We start from the raw sequence: 20,503 nt of genomic DNA on the forward strand, positions 1-20,503 counted from the left end.
GATACAGAATCTTTGGGTCATCTTCCCCTTTCTGTGGGTGGCGGTACCAACAGTCCGGTTGGGTCAACTTTCCACTCTAGACCACCACGATAAGAGCCCAAGGGACCCATCACAACCTGGCAGGTCACCGACCATTGGGGATCCGTATAGCCAGCCACTAAACAAAACAGGTATACCACCACATCTGTGTGCTGACTTAGCAATGGCGTCATGAAAGAAGTATAACCGGCTGAGCTATACAGCAACCACCAGCATAACATCATCCTGGAGCTTGGGCACTGCAACAGGTGAGTGCAACCACCACACATAGTCACAGCCTTCATGTAACGCTTAGGCATGAACATGTCACAAAGTCTGTGGTTAAAGTAACATACAAAATGTTCAGGTCATATTATAGTACTGAAAGCTGAGGTGGCATAGTGATTAAAATGGTAATATTCAACATTGCTCCCATCCTAAAATTTAATATCTGTATTAGGCAAAATTATCACACCAAAACCGGGTGAGACTATGTCCAAACAGGTCTTAAAGGGGAACTATCAGGATAGACGAATCTAAACAGCTGATAGCTCCTTATTGCACATGGGGCGCTGAGGATGAAGGTATATCTCTTAACTATATCCTCTGCGCCATTCCTGTGCAGTTTCAATGTAATTCTGCATCCGGTAAGGCTGTTTAGAGCACTGCCCCCAGACTGGCGATCAGTCCAGCACTCTGGGGGTTGGGCAGTGCTCCAAATGGTCTTACCAGATACAGGATTATATTAAAACTACACAAGAACAGTGCCAAGGATGAAGGTAAGAGACATACCTTCATCCTCAGCGCTCTGTGCGCAGTAGAGAGCTATAGGCAGGTTAGATTTGTCTAACCTGCTCATAGTTCCCTTTTAAAGAGTGTTCCTGGTGTGCATAAGGGTAAGTACCTACCAAAAATCATTCAAGGAAAGACAACAAGTTAATTGACAACAGGGTAATGGACGCCTAGGTACAGTATATTCATACAGGTGATGAGCTAAGATATCCCACCTGCTGCCACAATGGACTTACAATAGCACAGGTTGCTGAAGTAGTTAATACCAGCATTGACAAGTGCCAGAACATGCTGCACCACAGCTTGCTGCATATAGGGCTGAGTTGCTGCAGACTGGTCGAATGCACCAACAACCTGACCATAAGCATCAGTACTAGTTTAGGCTATGTTCACACTACGTAAGTCTCCGGCCGCTTATTCACGGAACGCACTACGTCCGGAGACTTACGTAGTGTGAACATAGCCTAAACTAGTACTGATGCTTATGGTCAGGTTGTTGGTGCATTCGACCAGTCTGCAGCAACTCAGCCCTATATGCAGCAAGCTGTGGTGCAGCATGTTCTGGCAGTTACGTAGTTTGCGTACAATGGAAAGTATACGATGTACGGCTGCACAGTTCACACTACGTACGAACATACGCCCGGATCGTACGCGGCGCCGTAAAAAATGAACCAGACCATTGTTTGAGGACGAAAATGCCGTAACTTACGCCCGTAGCATAACATGCGGTCCCGTACGTTGTGGTGATTTCTTAATTTTGCAAGCTTTTTGTGCCGACCCAAAAGGTTCTGTGGGGTGTCTGGGGCTAGGCGAAGATTTCCAAGTAAAAGACTGCTGTCTAGAGCGCTCGGGAAGCGTAAGTAGACTACGGGCGTAAGTTCGCGGTCCGTACGTAGCCGGCCGCAACTTGCATAAATTCCCGGCCGGAGTTTAACACGTATATGTCCGGCCGCGAAAATATGCGGCCGGACATATACGTAGTGTGAACATAGCCTTAAGGCGCAATAGAAGATTTGGGGCCTGGTCTGATAATTCACACTTATTTGTACAGCCGGATGAGTGTGTCACCACAGGAAGAGATGGCACTTAGATGCACTAAGGGAAGAAGGCAAGCCATGTTCTGAAGGGAAATATTTGGTCCTGGTACTCATGTTACTTTATACTTACAGACCAAGTCAACTCCTTCATAGTAATGTCATTCTCTAATGGCAGTGGCCTCTTGCAGCAGGATAACACTGCACACTGCAAAAAGCAGCATTTTGCGGAATATGGCAAAGAGTTTAACCCCTTGATGCAAAATGAGGTACCAGCACAACATAAAATGGAGTGATTTCCTGTATAATAATGCAGAGAGGCTCTATGAAGTGAGTTCAGGAGCTGAACTTGCCTCATAGAGAGTGAGGAGCGGCTGCTGATGTCTTAAAGTTAAAGTGCGGCGGTAAACAATTATTCACAGAATAACACACATTACAAAGTTATACAACTTTGTAATGTATGTTATGTCTGTGAATGTCCCCCTTCCCCGTGTCCCACCACCCCCACCCGTGTACCCGGAAGTGTGGTGCGCTATACATACCTGTCACGTGCCGACTCGTCTCCGATCTTCAGTCAGCGATGTCGTCTTCGGCCGAATCCCTCCGAGCGTCCTGGGTGCCGGCCGCCCTCTGCCGCGTCATCGGCATAACTGTGCTCAGCCAATTGCGGCTGAGCAGCCGATGACGCGGCCGCGTCATCAGCTGCTCAGCCATGATTGGCTGAGCCAAACTGTGCTCAGCCAATCGCGGCTGAGCATCTGATGACGCTGAAGAGGGCGGCCGGCACTCAAGACGCTCGGAGGGATTCGGCCGAAGACGACATCGCTGACTGAAGATCGGAGACGAGTCGGCACGTGACAGGTATGTATAGCGCACCACACTTCCGGGTACACGGGTGGGGGTGGTGGGACACAGGGAAGGGGGCCATTCACAGACATAACATACATTACAAAGTTGTATAGCTTTGTAATGTGTGTTATTCTGTGAATAATTGTTTACCGCCGCACTACCCCTTTAATGACGGACAGCAGAAATCACTCTGCTGCCCACCATTAAACCCCTTAAAAACCCCGGCGTTTAAGTGCCAGTGATAGGAGCTGTGCTGTCAGATCGGGATCCTGCAGTTTGACTGTGGGGGTCCCAATCATTTTCCCTGTCTGTCGGAGGTCTCATACTTACTTCCATGCAGTCTGCTCAGCCATCTTCTCATAGAGTCTGCCTATGATGCAGATAACACTCATCAATGCTAAGGGGTTATGGTTTTAATCTGACTTCTGAATTCCTCAAATCTTAATCTAATCCTTCAAGTGTGCTGAAAAACAAGTCTGGTCTGTGGTGGCGCCACCTTGCAGCTTACAGAACCAGATCTGCTGCTAATGTCTTGGTGCCAGATATACCACTAGACACATTCAGAGGCTCGAGGAGGCTTCGACAGGTTAGAGCTGATTTGGCAGCATGAATAAACACATTATTAGGCAGGTATATATGATATTATGACTGTTTGCTATATAGACATAATGAATCTGTTACACTGTTCTACCAATTTTAGGTGTTAGGTTGAGTTATGAAATGAGATGTTTTTTAATAAGTTTGACCTCCTGAATTCAAATATGACAATGAAAAGGTTTAGTTGGCTCTTGTTTTCTGTTTACTGCTACAAATAACACTGTTCTACAGCCAACTTGTTTCAGAAAAGACTTGAACTCAACTCATTTTGTGGTGCTGAAGACAAATATGATGCTATTTAGCTCTAATTTTCAAGGTTCAGAGAAGGTTGTAATCACCCTTCATGCAGGCTTAGACTAGGTTCACACTATGTAAAAACAACAATTTCACAACAATGATGCAGTTCTTCAATGAATATGCAACTGATACAGTAATACAATTAAATGATGCAGTAAGGTCCCTATTACACGGAGCGATTATCTGCTGTATCAGGACGATATCACTTCAGGTAATAAAGACAAGAGGAGCCGATCATCTGCTGATCGTTGTCTTTTACCATGTTTAAAAAAAAATCTGCCGAACAAAAAGCCCTCAGCATTTCAGCAGCTTGGGGACACCACTGGAGAACAGACACTGGAGAATACTAGCATTTTTCTACATTCTGGAAGCACAGCTGAATATATGAAAGGTACCATGTATCTCCTTGACCTAATAGCTATCTAAAAGTTTGGAATGTGAATTGCAGCTGACAAGATTCCTTTGAGTATACACTTTTTGTTCTTGCCTTATTCAGCTTATTGTTAATGATAAAGTTACATTACCAGCTACCCTGGGCCATTGGAAGCTGCTTGATACATTATATCTAAAAGCTTTGCCATGCAGCAGAGACTGCGATATACATGTTCCCCTGCCAGGCCTACATGTGAATCATATTCAGATAAAGTTTGACCTTAAACCAAAAATTGCTTCCCTTAGTGCTCCTCATGACGAATAATAACTTACATGAGTAATGTCATGTCGATTTATAAGATTACAATGCATGAAGGTTTATATAATTTGTGGTCTGTTCTCTTGCCTTGCGATAATTCTGGACATAATTCTACTATAGGTCTCCAAGTACATAGAGAATGTGCAGTCTGTGAAAGGATTTCACTTACTGGGAAACCTGTCCCTGCAAATGGTACAGAACCCAAGCTCTTAGTGGGCCCATGTCTGGTATAATCTAAAATCAAATATGTCAGCTAATATTACAAATGTCTTATTTATTGCTAGAATGATTTTAGATGTAGGCACTACAATGACAATTGTGACTCATGGGTCTGCTCATGTTGGTGCCTACAGCAGACACTACTATCTATCAATGGCATCAAGGATGTCACAAGATTAATGATCCGTCACTAGGGTCAGCATCATGTGAGTAGCACATGACATAAAACATGAGATTAAGAATCATATCACTGTAACATTGCTCCAGGGGTAGGATTATATAACTTGCATTTGGCTCCAAAGAGTTTCATTTGACTTAGCATCAATCTTTCAAGAAACTCCCAGTGATGTCACAATTTAGGGGGGTACAGAATACAGAAGTACCAAAAATACACTTTATTACAAGTATGATAATGTTTTGTCATACTTGTCATATGCAAACCTATCTGTCCCTATGGTAACAGACTACAAACAGACCCAGTGTAGTCTGATATAGCAGTCCTAGTCCCTACATCTTACCAATGGTACACTTTGTTAGATGGATGGTAGTATCAGACTGTTTAGGCTTTGCTTGCAGTCTAATATCATGAAGACACGTATGCAATTAAAAAAAAAAGTTTTGAAGAAGGACATCATCTTTAAAGGGGTTGGCCTAAAAAATTGTTACCTATTTCTAATTCTATATCTGCAATCCTTTTTGATCACAGGAACAGGGATCACTTGTCCTCAGAAATAACACATAGCATACTAAGCATGAACATTAATGTAATACACATTTTCCAGAACCTGTATGGCTGATATAGGAGCAGTGGCGTAGCTACCGCGGTCGCAGCGGTCGCCGCTGCGACCGGCCACTACCAAGGGGGGGCCCGCGAGGCCCCCCCTTGCCACTGCACTGCGGTCCTCCCACTCCCTCTTGTGACCGAAAGCAACGTTTTGCTTGCGATCACAAGAGGGAGGCTGGGGCGGGCCCGGCTGACTTGCAGCTCCCTGGCTCTGTCCCCGGCAGCACACAGACCAGTGAGCTCTGTGTGCGCCGGGGAAGTACTTCCGGAGCAGGGAGCGTCTCACTGGTGTGTGTGCTGCATAGTTTTGCCGTGACTGTCCCGCTTCTGAGGAGACCATGTCCCGGGAGGCCCTGCCCCCCGCCGCGAGAAGCCCTGCCCCTGCCAGCGCGGGTGGCATTGTTCATGCAAGCAGGGACAGAGTGCTGGGAAACCATACAGGTGAATATAGCGTTTTTTATACAGATGATGGGTGAAGTGGTATGATGATAAAGGAACAAGAGGATGATGAGGGGTGTAGTGGTATGATGAAGGAACAAGAGGATGATGAGGGGTGTAGTGGTATGAAGGAACAAGAGGATGATGAGGGGTGTAGTGGTATGAAGGAACAAGAGGATGATGAGGGGTGTAGTGGTATGATGATGAAGGACAAGAGGATGATGAAGGGTGTAATGGTATGATGATAAAGGAACAAGAGGATGATGAAGGGTGTAGTGGTATGATGATGAAGGACAAGAGGATGATGAGGGGTGTAGTGGTATGATGCTGAAGGAACAAGAGGATGATGAAGGGTGTAGTGGTATGATGATGAAGGAACAAGAGGATGATGAGGGGTGTAGTGGTATGATGATGAAGGACAAGAGGATGATGAGGGGTTTAGTGGTATGATGATGAAGGAACAAGAGGATGATGAAGGGTGTAGTGGTATGATGATGAAGGAACAAGAGGATGACGAAGGGTGTAGTGATGTGATGATGAAGGAACAAGAGGATGATGAGAGGTGTAGTGGTATGATGAAGGAACAAGAGGATGATTAGGGGTGTAGTAGTATGATGATGAGGAAACAAGAGGATGATGGGGGTGTAGTGGTATGATGGTAAAGGAACAAGAAGATGATGGGGGTGTAGTGGTATGATGAAGGAACAAGAGGTTGATGACGGGTGTAATGGTATGATGAAGGAACAAGAGGATGATGAGGGGTGTAGTGGTATGATGAAGGAACAAGAGGATGATGAGGGGTGTAGTGGTATGATGAAGGAACAAGAGGATGATGAGGGGTGTAGTGGCATGCTGAAGGAACAAGACTATGATGAGGGGTGTATTGGTATGATGATGAAGGAACAAGAGGTTGATGAGGGGTGTAGTGGTATGATGATGAAGGAACAAGAGGATGGTGAAGTGTGTAGTGGTATGATGATGAAGAAACAAGAGGATGATGAAGAGTGTCGTGGTATGATGATGAAAGGGCAGGATGATGATGAGGGGTGTAGTGGTATGATGATGAAAGGGCAGGAGGATGATGAAGGGGTATTAGTATGATGATGGAGGAGGATGAAGAGGGTAGTAATATAAAGACGGAGGAGCAGGAGGATAAAATGGATAGTAGTATGATGATGGAGGGGCAGGAGGATGAAGGGGTAGTAGTATTATGATGGAGGTGGTTGTAGTATGATGATGAGGGGCAGGAGGATAAAAGGGGTAGTAGTATAACACGGGGGGGGGGCATCTATAAGTGGGATTACACGGGGGGGTGTATACAATAGGGCATGTACTATAGTGGACCACACAGAGGGGGGGCATATACTATAAGGGGGTAACATAGAGTCAGCCTACCCACTAAATGAAGGTGTAAAAGGGCCAATACAGATGTGCAGTGTGTATAGAGATGAGGATGGTGCCAGAGTGGGGAGCCTAATATGTCTGTCTGGCAGATTCTGTGGATTCGTAGCTCGGAGAAGTTCTCATAATGGCCCAGGACAGAAGAAGAAGAAGATGAAAAGGGAAGAACTCCGATCAGAGAAGACGTCCCCTGTGAGTCACTTGATATAACTGCACGGTAATGTATATGGTGTATAGAGCCTGTATAAAGCTGGGGCTACCTCTATATGACTATATAATGTTTGCCCCTTGTATACTGGTATTATTGGCAATATTGATCTTAGTAAAGGATTTGGTTAGTAACAGTATGGCGGTAATATGTATGGTGATATTTCCTATACACTGGTATTGGTAATATCGGTCTTGAGATAGATATATATATATATATATATATATATATATATATATATACCAATAGCATCGAGGAAGGGGGGGGGGCAAGTTGACCTCTTGCACCAGGGCCCAAGAGACACTAGCTACGCCCCTGTATAGGAGAGTCTGGACCTTGCGTTGGCTCACACAGAAGGTCCGGCACAATAAATGTGAAATTTCAATGCTTATTGGAGAATTTTAGATAAAGGAAGCAACACCTCAAGAAGAGGTGTAGAGAAGTGATGTGACTCCTATTTGAACATAGTGGTGGTTGAGCATGTATGCTACCGCTGCATTCATTCTCTATGGACTGCCAGAGTTAGGGCCCTCTTCCACCGGACGATTATCGTTCAGATTATCGTTAAATCATTCGAATCTAAACGATAATCATTCGGTTGAAATGCAGTTAACGATTAACGACCGAACGAGAAATCGTTGATCGCTTTATAAGACCTGGACCTATTTTTATCGTTGCTCGTTCGCAAAATGTTCGCAAATCGTTCACATTGAATAAGACATCGTTCGGTCGTTCGCAATAGATACGAACGCAATAGCGAATAAATAGCGAAGAAAAAACGATCGCAATTACGATCATAAGTAACGATTATCGTTCCATGGAAATTAGTGAACGTTTTCAGGTGTTTCGCAATAGCGGTCGTTTGAGATCGTTAATCGTTAACAATTATGCAAACGATAATCGTCCGGTGGAATAGGGCCCATAGCCAAGTAAAGTACTCAGCTATCTCCAACAGATCCATATTGAATGGAGTGGCAGCACACATTCATCTGCCTCTTCATTCATTCATTTGAGATACGGGACATTTATTCTCATGAACAATGGGGGTCCCAGTAAACACAAATATTGCCTATCCTGGGATGTGTCTATCTTTAAAAAAAACTCTTTAAAGGGAACCAATCAGCCCAATCGGGCTGATATGGTTCCCTGAACCGCTGTATACAGCTCCAGCAGCAGCTGCGACACGTATGGGCTGCAGTTGCAGCAGGAGCTGTATAACCGAAAAAAAGCACTTTAATCCCCCGGGCACTTGACAGGGAGAGGCGGGGAGGTAGTCATCTGGGCAGCTCCCCACCCGTATCTAGTCACCGCGCTCTGCCTGTCATCGTGCTCAGAGGCATGATTGACAGGCAGAGAGGCCAGTAACGGACCTCTCAGCCTGTCACGCGCCCGGGGGATTAAAGTGCTTTTTTTCAGTTATACAGCCCCGGTACGTGCCGCGACTGCTGCTGGAGCTGTATACAGCGGTTCAGGGAACCATATCAGCCCGATTAAGCTGATTGGTTCCCTTTAAGGCCTCTATTTGGTCAAATTGGTATATGCAAATTGATTTTAGCCCATAAGTAACTTCCTACAGAATATATTGGTCTTTGAAACCATGCACTCAGTATGACAGCCAGCATCAATGCAAGCATGTGTCATTTGTACTATTACAATGTGTGTCATCACCAACATCTTCATAATTTTTGCGGCATGGAGCAGAGCAGTAGAAACACAATGAAACATGGCAGGGGACGCAAGATGGAAAACAACGCTCTCTACATCACTTTTCTTCCAAATTACTCTGAATATTGCTCCCTGTTGTTCAGCCAGGTCCACCACATTATTTGTACACAGAAGGTGGCCAAGGTTGGCTGGCATATCACTTATGCTATTGTTGTTTCCAGGTTTTGTTCATTTTTTTTACAGGTGCTCTGTGCTGTAATTTAGAAAATTATCAAAAGGCAACAACAGACCCATCGTGAGAAAATTACTGGAATATTTTAGTATTATATATATATTTAATTTATCCAGACAAGAACTTGAGAAGTCTAACATTGCGCAAAAGTGGTCCATATGACATGGAGATGATGTGGTGAGCCCTCACTGCTTAGCCATAGGGGAGCAATAAAATAGCTTAATACATACAGTTTTGGTGCTGATTTTGATTCAGAAATTCTGCAGAACTTCTTCTATGAAAACTGCTCAGGATACCACTACATGTGGCTGTACCCTAAGGATCTTTTTGGAAGAAAAAACACAGGAACCAAAGGGCAAGACCTCATATGCATATACAGTGGTACCTTGGTTTAAGAGTAACTTGGATTGAGAGCGTTTTGCAAAGAGAGCTCCAAGTCTTTCACAATTGTAACTTGGATTAAGAGCATTGCTTTGGTTTAAGAGCTCCCTGTACTGGGTGGGAGTGGGGGAGGGGCATGGTCTGCATAGTGTGGTCTACAGCACTGTACTCTGACCCAGGAAGTCTCCCTCACCTTCCAAATCATAGCAGATCCACTTCAGGCTGGGGCTTACATCAGGGGACAGGACTGTGGAGGTAATCTCTCCATAACTGTAACTCCTCTCTCAGTGCCCAAATCTACCCTGCTCATTCCATCATGCCCCCTGCAGTCTCTTTCAGCCCTTGTGTTTCCCATCCTCTCCATTCCTATTATAATGTGCCTGAACTCACACTCAGCTATATACACTGCTGCTATAATGTGCCTGCACTTACACTCAGCCATTCACACTGCTGTATAGAAAAGTTTTTGTCACTGCCCTCCTGCACAGGTCTGTGATTCTCACTTCCTGATTGGTCCATGCTGAACACACCCCTTCCCCATTGCTGTTATGTGTCGACACAGACCTCTGACAGTAGCCCTGTTTCTCTATTCTAGCCTGTTGTACTATGCTACTGCATTATGGGGATCTGCACCTCCATTTTGTATTACAAAGTGATGCTGTTTTTTCAGGTTTTTGCACTTCCTATACATTATACTCCACATGCTGATTGCTATACTGTACAGTAACTTATAATATGACATATTCAGCTGTTTCTCATTGTTTGTTTCTTCTGTTTATGTTATTCAGAATTTTAATTTTAAATCTTATTTTTGGGGTGTGAGTTCTTGTGGGAAAATTAGCTTTTTTTAAGAGTAGATCTGAATTATAAGCACAGTCCCGGAACAAATTATGTTCCTAAGCCAAGGCACCACTGTAATGGCAAATACTGCTGCAATTCTGCATTAACCCCCTTTGCGCTGGGAACCCAACATGCCTTCTATTTAGAATATGGGATGGAATCTGAACTTAATGTGTTTATAAGTGATCGTCATTCCATTATAGCTACCTACCCCTATTAGACCACATACAGTGGGTTAGGTATCCTCTCATAATTGCTACAGCCATAGATCTTGATAGGGGCAGGCCCGTACATGTACTTTTCTGGAGTGCCTGGTAAAGTTCACTTCTAACCTTACATTAAAATTAATTTAGAAATCTATGAATCTCCCTGACAACTTGATCCACCCACTGACATCCATTATAACACATAATGTCTTTAAGTCCCATCTGCCCACCTACCTGCTAAGGAATTTGAGACTTTGCATTTTAATAGTACTTCATGAAGATTTAACCTGCTTACAATGTAATTACTGGACATTTTTTACCCATGTCTTCATGTCCTGTATTGCTGTATTAGCCAAATATAACCTCTAGTGGGTTTTGTCATGAATCTACTGTGTGTCACCTGTGGCTGGACACATATTTTACTTTTACACATGTGGCCCAGAAGACAAAAGTTTTTTTTAAGTGATATAGTGCATGAAATTCTACTGTATGAATGTACCTTAAAGGGAAACAATCAGCCCAATTGACATTGTATAAAGATCCTGTACAACTCGTGGCACACACCGGAAGACGGCGGCTGCAGCAGCTTTATACCGGAGAAAATTAAGTTTAATCCCCGGGCACTTGGAAGGGAGAGGGGCGGGGGTCATCATGGCGGCTCCTCGCCCGTCTCTAGTCACCGCTTTCTCCCTGTCAGCCTGCTCTGCAGGGATGAATGACAGGGAGAGGCGCCAGTAAGGCCTCTCTGCCTGTCACTCATTCCTGCCCTGCTCGCTGACAGGGAGAGACTGTTGAATAGACACTGGCGGGGAGCCGCCCAGATAACTATCTTCCGCCCCTTTCCGTGCCATATGCCTGGGGATTAAACTTATTTTTTCTTTACTATAAAGCTGTAGCTGCAGCAGGTATGTGCCACGAGTTGCACAGAAGCTTTATATAGCGCTCCAGGGAACCAAATCAGCCCATTTGGGCTTATTGGTTCCCTTTAATACCCAGATCACTTTCAATCTGCCCCTGCCTTATAGTATCTATTCACGTCAATACACTCTTTATCCACACTGTTGCACCGTGTAAAGGTTCACAATACATTAGCGCACACACTGCACCCATATGAGTCAGACTGATCAGAACATTGGAATGACGCACATCTTGACACATCTTTCCAAGTATCATGTAGTGGGGAACTGTGGAGACCAAGACAGGAAGAATAGAAGAAAACTGATAAAGTAAGTATTGTATAAGCATATGATTTTAATGTGATATTAATACTGCCAGATCCTATAGGAGAACATTTGTAGTGGTCTTGATAATAGCCATGAAATACATGTCCAATCACATCTACTACAGGACTCAGGCGTTTAACAAATATCAGTAACATGTCCCCCCCCCCCCCCCCCCCACACACACACACACACACACATTAATAGGGGCAGAAGGACATTTTAAACTTCCTTTGGTTTCAATATACCCCCTGAAGCAAGTCTCACAAGGCAGGATTTTATAGCAGGACATTAGAGGTCAATTTAAGGTACCAGACAAGGTCAATAAACCCTATAGAGGTCATCACTCTTCACATTTGCCTCTAGTGTGTACCTCTAGGGCTTTGTCTTTGCGTTTTTGCTTCATAATTTATGCAACACTGGTATATGAGAGGGGGAGACAGAAACATTATAAGGCAAGTCTTATCTCTAGACCACTGCATTAATGTTCTTAGAAACAAGCAAAATGTAGATCGTAATGTGAGGTTGAAGAATTTTTTATTTTTTTTTAAGAAAAGAAATTCGGCCTTTAACCCCTTAAGATCAAAGACAATTTTCGTTTTTGCACTTTTGCTTTTTCCACTTTATGTTTAAAAGGCCACAGCGCTTGCATTTTTTCACCTAGAGACCCACATGAGCCCTTATTTTTTGCGAAACCAATTGAACTTTGCAATGACAGGCATTATTTTTCCATAAAATATGCTGCGAAACCGGAAAAAAATTATTTGCGCTGTAAAATTGAAAAAAAAAGGAATTTGTTTTGATTTCAGGGAGTTTTGCATTTACGCTGTTCGCCCTATGGTAAAAATGACTTCTTATGCATGTTCCTCAAGTCGTTATGATTACAACGATATATAACATGTATAACTTTTATATTATCTGATGGCTTGTAAAAAATTCAAACCATTGTTAACAAATATATGTTCCTTAAAATCGCTCTATTCCCATGCTTATAGCGCTTTTATCCTTTGGTCTATGGGGTAGTGTGAGGTGTCATTTTTTGCGCCATGATGTGTTCTTTCTATCGGTACCTTGATTGCGCATATGCGAGTTTTTGATCACTATTTACTACATTTTTTCTGGATTTGATGCGACCAAAAATGCGCAATTTTGCACTTTGGATTTTTTTGCGCTTACGCCGTTTACCGTGCGAAATCAGGAATGTGATTAATTAATAGTTCGGGCGATTACGCACGCGGCGATACTAAATATGTTTCTTTATTTGGTTATTTATTTATTTATATTTATAAAATGGGAAAAGGGGGGTGATTTGGACTTTTAATAGGGGAGGGGATTTTTTTATTAATAAAAAAACATTTTTACTTTTATTTTTACTTTAACTAGAAGTCCCCCTGGGGGACTTGTATATAGACAGCACTGATCTCTCATGCACATGTCAGCCGGGATCAGCGCCGCTCTGAACACCCCCGCGGCACCATGACGTATCGGATACGTCATGGGTCCCTAAGGGGTTAAAAAATAGCTTTTTTAAAATATTAATATGTTAGCATTTTTAGATATAAGGACATTGGTCTCACTTCATCTATATGTTTTTCAGTTATTGCATCAGAAATTGTGCTTTTCCTGTTGCACAAATAGGTTACATCACCAGCAAGGACTGGTACTTATGTATGAAATAACCCAAAAGCTAATCAGTCCCTTGGTCTTTACTGTCATGTGGGCCAATCCTAGGGGCATAACTATAGGACGTGCAGTTGCACCTGGCCGCAGGGCCCGTAAAGCCTCTCTTTTCAATAAAGGGCCCAGCTACAATTTTTCCTTCGGGCCTAGTATCCTCAGTTCAATCAAATATAAATCCCTGTAACAAGCTTGCTTTTATTGTAAAAAATAAAATAAAGAAAATGTTCTTCATGGTATAACATGACTTTTTTAAAGAAGTAAAGACTGAGCTATCCTTGTTCTAGAGCTAAGTAATGGCCACCATTTTGATCTAAGAATGGTTGATCTCAATAAGAGGTTGAGATGACACTTGGCACCCATATGGTGTGGCCCACCTTGCTATGGAATATCCTACAAGGGCTGTTGCTTAGCAAACAGTACACCCAAATAATTATTCACTAGGGAGTCTGCGGGGTCCTTGGTGAGTAATTACTATGGAAAAATCAGTTGCTACTGGGGTTTTCCTTTAATTACAAATACTTTTATAGTATCAGTAATGGTAATAATAACTTAAATTAACGGTGTACAGTACTTACATGTAAAATCTGCATTGGGCCTTCAATTCATATCAGAAGCCACAATGTTGAGCTAGATCCATTGTATAAGGCTTCTAACAGGGTCTGCCAGGACCCCATCAAGGTTTCTGTCATTTTGACATTAAGAATAGCACTGTATGCTGCACTATTATTACTGTCAAAAGTGACAGAGCTGCTGACGTAGGCTGCAGATGGAGTCCTTGACACATGAACACTGCCTAAAATATTCTACCTCTATTAGAAAAATGTAACTTGAACCTAAAATGTTTGACAATGTATTATATAATATTCAGCCTTTAGCATGACGTTATCAATTATGATATTTCCCTACACCGGATGCACTGTAATGACTCGAGGCAAAGAATAACCCTCATTTACATGTCCACATCTCACTATTTGTGGATCCGCAAATACTGAGTGCTTTTCAACCCATTAATTTGTATGGGATAATTCACACATCCTCTATTTTTGTGGATCCTCAATCCACGACGTAAAAAACATGAATTCTTGTAATACGGTCCGCAATTGCAGTACAAACGCACCAACAAAAGTCTATGGAGGCCTCCACAATTTGCGGAGACCACCTTAGCAGTCCACAAAACCATCCACAATTGCATTCCTGAAGATAAACAGTTGTGAGAATGTAGCCTAAAAGATACAAAACAAAAGCAAGAAACAGCAGGTAGGTATTACCCATACGTGATGATATACTACGACTGGTGCATAATATACCAGTCTTCAGCAACCACACACTGGATTTATCAAGAGGCCCATACATCTGAGCAGGACTGTAGCTAGGATTCATGGGGCCCCAGAGCAAAAAACTGTATGGGACACCGTAACCCCCCCCCCCCCAGTCAGCCCGCCCTATACACGTGTACTCGCCCAGTGAAGCCCACAACGTTATTTAATTCTCCTGGCTCCCCGACACAAGTATGTGACATTGCTCATGCGCCTGGGACCCAGGAGAACGAATGCCTGAGCCGGTTCAGCCTCTGTCGGGGGGATGATGTGCAAAACAGGGGCTGTCCAAGGGAACATGGGTCTCTTGATGACCCATGACTAGTTAACTGTTTTTCGGTCACAGCATCATTGAAGGAGAAGTCCGGCCATTTTGAAAATCCGGCAGCCATCAGGGGCAGAAGGGAATTTGAGTGCGCACTTACCTCTCCCTGTGCCTGCGGTGATCGGCGGGACAGGCCTCAGGAACCCCCGCCAGAAGATGCTCGACTGGGCTGGTGGACAGTCCTCTCAGCCAATGAGTGACTGTAGTGGCGTCCTGCTCCATTCACTGACTGGCTAAGCGGGTCAATCAGCCAGGTCGTGACGTCGGCAGCAGAGGAGATCCCGGAGCTGGCAGAGGTCCCAAGGCCGGTCCCGCCGCTCACAACAGGAACGGGGAGAGGTAAGTTCGTACTTGTTATCAAATTCTTCCCTGCCCCTGCCAGCTGCCGGATTTTCAAAAAGGCCATACTTTTCCTTTAAGCTTGTTCTTGGCTGTGTTGCCAGAATTTATGGACACAAATGTGTAACAAGGTGATCCTATTGTGGGCCCCTTGGACAGTAACTGTATTCTACATGTGATTCAGGAAGCAAGACCAGACTAGAAGTACAACACATGGTGGCTACTACTTCCAAAACTCTGAATGACATTGCATGTGATGTCCCCTATGTAAGAAATAATTCATGTTTGCTATAGTTGTTAAAGGGGTAGTGCGGCGGTAAAAAATTATTAACAGAATAACTCACATTACAAAGTTATACAACTTTGTAATGTATGTTATGTCTGTGAATGGCCCGCGTCATTAGCCGGTGAGCCGCGATTGGCCGAGAACAGTTATGCTCAGCCAATCGCGGCTGAGCAGCTGATGACGCGGCCGGCACTCGGGAAGATCGAAGGTGTTCGGGCCGGCCGGCCGAAGATGACGTTTGGCACAAGATGGCGGACGCGTGTCGGCACGGATCAGGTATGTATAATGCACTACACTTCCGGGTACACGGGTGGGGGTGGTGGGACACGGGGAAGGGGGCCATTCACAGACATAACATACATTACAAAGTTGTATAACTTTGTAGTGTGTGTTATTCTGTGAATAATTTTTTACCGCCGCACTACCCCTTTAAACTTTATATTTGAAGTGTCCAATGTCTGATAATCTATGTGAAGTGATGACAATTGATGACACCTGCAGCTATGAATATGAATTCTCCCTATGTCTCCATGTACCTAAGTAAATCCCCTCTTATCCAATGATATGATATTGAAGGGTAATGCCCATACATTGCACCATCCATGATTCTTTCAGCAGTAACCTGAGCATTTATTTTCAAACACGATGTTTATATTTTGCATACATTTGTATCAGAAAATAGATGATCTTTATGGACTCTAATGGGCCATTTTGATAACTTTTGAATACTATTTTACAGTATAAAATTCTGTGTTTTGCTGAACTCTTATTAGTCCTGTTATAAGGGTCTGTAGATGGTGGTTAGGATGACCTCTGGTTATGCCTTGATTTAAGGCCAGAAAATCACCTTTGCAGGATGTACATGACCATAGTAGAAAGTGCACTTCTTGTTCTGCCAAAGCCATTGAGGTAGTTGCCCTCATCTGACTTCTAGGTCTAAGCCTCCCCATAAATTTCATGCCAGGGCAAATAATTGCTGCAATGGAAAGTCTATCATTGCTACACACAGTACATCCCAGCCTTCCTCTAGATAAAACTATGTCTCGCTCAGAATCTACCCTCTCTCATTCAGCAACACGACATAAAAATAACCATCAAGACAAGAGCACGTAACAATCTCTGTGAGGTATTCCCATGATGATTTCTACAACCCATGCAGATTTCAATGGCACAGACAGCTTTTTTTATTTGTTCAGTACTAATATAGCAGCGTACTCCATACAGTGTACTCTTGTTGGATGCAGAAAGTATCTTTTGTCTAGAGTTTAAAAGGAAATAGTAATTTAATTTCTATTTAGCCCCATGCGAATGATGGACCCTCTTGGTGAAGGGAAACCTTGTTGCTGGGCTAAAGGGGAGTGTTCTTGCAAGGTGCTGATGTGTTGATGATGGGAAATTATACGAGATGTCAGCACAGCTGGAGGCTAAAGCAATGGAACGCTATATTTCAATGATAGCTCTTTTTCATATCTGATCATTACATCAGAAAGTGTAATGTAACAAGGTCCGTACTGCAGAGAATCTGCTATATACTGCAGATCCCTAGAGCCAGGCACTGTTCCACAGTATAATGCAGTTCCCTAGAGCAGAATTCCATATATAATGCAGGTCTGTACAGCAAAGAAGCTAATAAATTATTGACATAAATAACCCTATATAATCCAGGAAGGTATACGCTAAACATAAAACCATTCAGTCTTATTCCACTAAAAAAAATCAAGTCAGCTGAAGATTACATGTTATAAAGCGAGAGGAGCCTGCACATTGATGGGCCACTTGAAATGTAATAGGGTTTACTGAAGACTCATTACCAGCCTAAGATGGTTGTTTGAAACAGTTATGGCAGCGAGGGTGTCCTGGAGTCATGATGTAAATGTCATAACTGTAAGGTAAGCATGTCACTAGGAACATCCTCATCGGGATCCCTTACAACGTAAGAAACATCTTAATATATAAGTACATAACCTTCAAAGGACAGAAGCGGATCCTCAGGTTATAGAAGAGAACCTTTACATGACACCATAGAACCACCATGTGACAGGACGCAGAGTAGAACCCTGGTATGACATAACAGCTCCATCCCATCAACGAAGACCTTGACATCACCGACCAGTATGTTTACATCATAGGACAAACCCCAAACAGCAATACACCCCATAGCAGGAAGGCAAAAAAAAAGTAACATAAAAGTCCTACAAGAAAAATCTCATCAAGGACTTCTTTCACGAGACTAAGGGTTAGCGTGTCCTTACTCCTGCCCAACACTTGGTACAGATTATTCAACATGAGACCTTCTCAAGATTCATCTACCTGAGGTTTCCCTACAATCACTACAAGCAAGTTATCTTTCCATCCTAGGGATTATTCCTCATCCCAGCTCATCTTCAAAATCCCACAGTAAACACTTTACCTTCTCTCGGATACAGATCTCCTTTCACATATTCGTCATGATGGAGAACAGAAATGCCATGCAATCGTATAAATCCATTGACATTTGCAGGAAAATAAAAAGAAGTCTCAAGCAGTAAGAAATAGAAGGCCCACCTGTCTGTCCTTTGCCAAGCGTTTTCTCCAGCCTATAGGGTCCAACATACTGGGCATGTTGCTGCTGCTGCTGGTAAGGGTGAATTCCACCTGCCTCCTTTCCACTGGACATGGTTCCTGAATTTGTCCCCTTTTATTTTACAAGGCCTGTCCTTTTCTCCCAGGCTAGAACAAAAGAACAGGGGGAGAGGGATAAACAGTGCAGTGGTTGTCTTCTCCCTTCTCCCTGCCTCTCTTCTTCTAGGATCCCCTTGTATTTATTTTTCCTTGTAATTTTTTACTATGGGTTTTTCCTTTTTTTTTTTTTTCCTTTTTTTTTTTGTTAATGGGGGGGTAGAAGGGGGAAATTGATCTGTGCTCCTCTTTGCTGATGCATCCAAGGGGGAGGGGGAGTGGGGAGAGAGAGAGGAAGGGGGAGGGTGGAGGGGATGCTACACTCCTGGTACCAGCATCATCAGGAGGAACGCAGCCCTGGGTACTGCTGGATGCAGATCAGATCTTGATGCTGCTGCTGCTGTTTTTGCTGATGTATTCAGGCCCCCTCCTTACAGGCTTTTCTTCAGTAATCTCTCTTTGCTACCTCCTCTGCAATGTGCAGCCTGCTCTCTCTTTCTCTCTCTCTCTCTCTCTCTCTCTCTCTCTCCTTACATCAGCATCCGGGGATTCAGTGACAGCTACAATTAGTTTAACCCTTCCTTCTCCTGCCTCTCCTGTGCTCACCACCCCACCTCCACCCACATGCACACACACACACTTACTCCCTTGCAGCCTGCTGGGGTGGCACCAGCTGTAGTCACACACATACACACACACACACTCAGTACAGTGAAAGGGAATGGCAGCTTGGAGGAGGGGCGAAGACCTCTCAAATTAGTTTAGGTTATTAGCCATTCACAATCTGAAACCAGCTGGGAGTTGTGACTCACTAAACGCATGTAAAAGATGGGAATGGCTAGCAAATGTGCAGCGGAAAAATACGGGAGGAGATTAGGAGTATAGAGAGATTGGAGGGCATTCATTATTCAGCAAAGACCTTTGGATGCATGGGTTGGACCACGTCCTCATTCCCTTCCCAATCTAGTCCATCATGTATGATTTATTTGGGCTGGAGACTGATGACCTTAATTACTTTGCTTAGCCTAAGGTAACAGACTACCCATAGCACTGGAGCAAAAGAAGGTAATGTCATATAATGCAATAATGGAGCATTGCGCAGCAACCCATGTGATTACCAGCTTTACAAGTAATCTGTCCACATAGCTGTACAATGACATGGAAAATCCCTGCGCATCACTGGGGTTCATAGAAAGAACACAAAATTCTGCTTGGTTTATGTACTGAAATTACATACAAGTTTTCATGCCTCTAGAACCCTGGAGGAAAAGTGTTGTGTCATTGCAGATGGCAAGTGAACGTCTGTATATGTATGGGATGTCACAATAACTTTTACCCCTACAGTAGTCAGAGTATAAAACAGGCCATAAGACTATTCTATCCTAACCTGAGTGTTATTATATGGAGTGATACAGGTGCTACAGGTTTCTTCTACGCAAACTTGTATCTTTTGCCGAGGAATGTTTCTCTCCCAAAGCTGCTCTCTTCTACTATTATACTCTCCATAACAGGTGGGACACGTTTCTTGATATGTGAACTACAATTTTTGGGGCAAATCTTTCATGAGTTCTTAATGGGGAGAAGAGGTAAGCCACTGCCAGACACCTCTTACAACAGCTTATCTTCGGTAAAACAGGGTATCTGGTATCTGAAATATGTCAAATCATCATCCCCTAATATAATTTTTGAGGGGAAACTTAGGAGGCCCCACGCAATTAGAAAGTCATTTAAAAACAATGGAGACAGTTGACTATCGCCTAATATGTATGGAGGCTTTTACTGTGACCACCAAATACTGTAACATTAATTAAATTGCCTGTGGTCAGATTTTCATCGCTGGAGCTAGTTAGTTCCTTCTGCTGTGTGAGTCTTATCTCAAGAGTCAAATAATGCTTTTCATTCCCATACAACTATGTATAACGACACATGTTCGTGTCTGTTATCCCCTACCTACTGCAGGTTTCTATGTCCTGTGGTCATCTGTACACCCTCCTGTTCTGAGATGGCCTCCTGAAGGATTGGGCTTC

At 43.5% G+C, this 20,503-nt stretch overlaps 1 protein-coding gene across 3 annotated transcripts in view; it reads right to left on the reverse strand.

The window, feature by feature from the left end:
* Positions 1–18,649, reverse strand: part of BRSK1 (BR serine/threonine kinase 1) — a 227,696-nt gene extending 209,047 nt beyond the window's left edge. For all 3 annotated transcript variants that reach the window (XM_069947613.1, XM_069947612.1, XM_069947611.1), the window contains exon 1: positions 18,363–18,649. In XM_069947613.1, coding sequence (XP_069803714.1) covers positions 18,363–18,474 — 112 coding nt within the window. In that variant the 5' untranslated portion in view covers positions 18,475–18,649. The remainder of the gene's footprint in view (positions 1–18,362) is intronic.
* Positions 18,650–20,503: the final 1,854 nt, after the last annotated feature.

This window comes from Dendropsophus ebraccatus, chromosome 12 (assembly GCF_027789765.1).
Source record: "Dendropsophus ebraccatus isolate aDenEbr1 chromosome 12, aDenEbr1.pat, whole genome shotgun sequence".
Taxonomy (NCBI): Eukaryota; Metazoa; Chordata; class Amphibia; order Anura; family Hylidae; genus Dendropsophus; species Dendropsophus ebraccatus.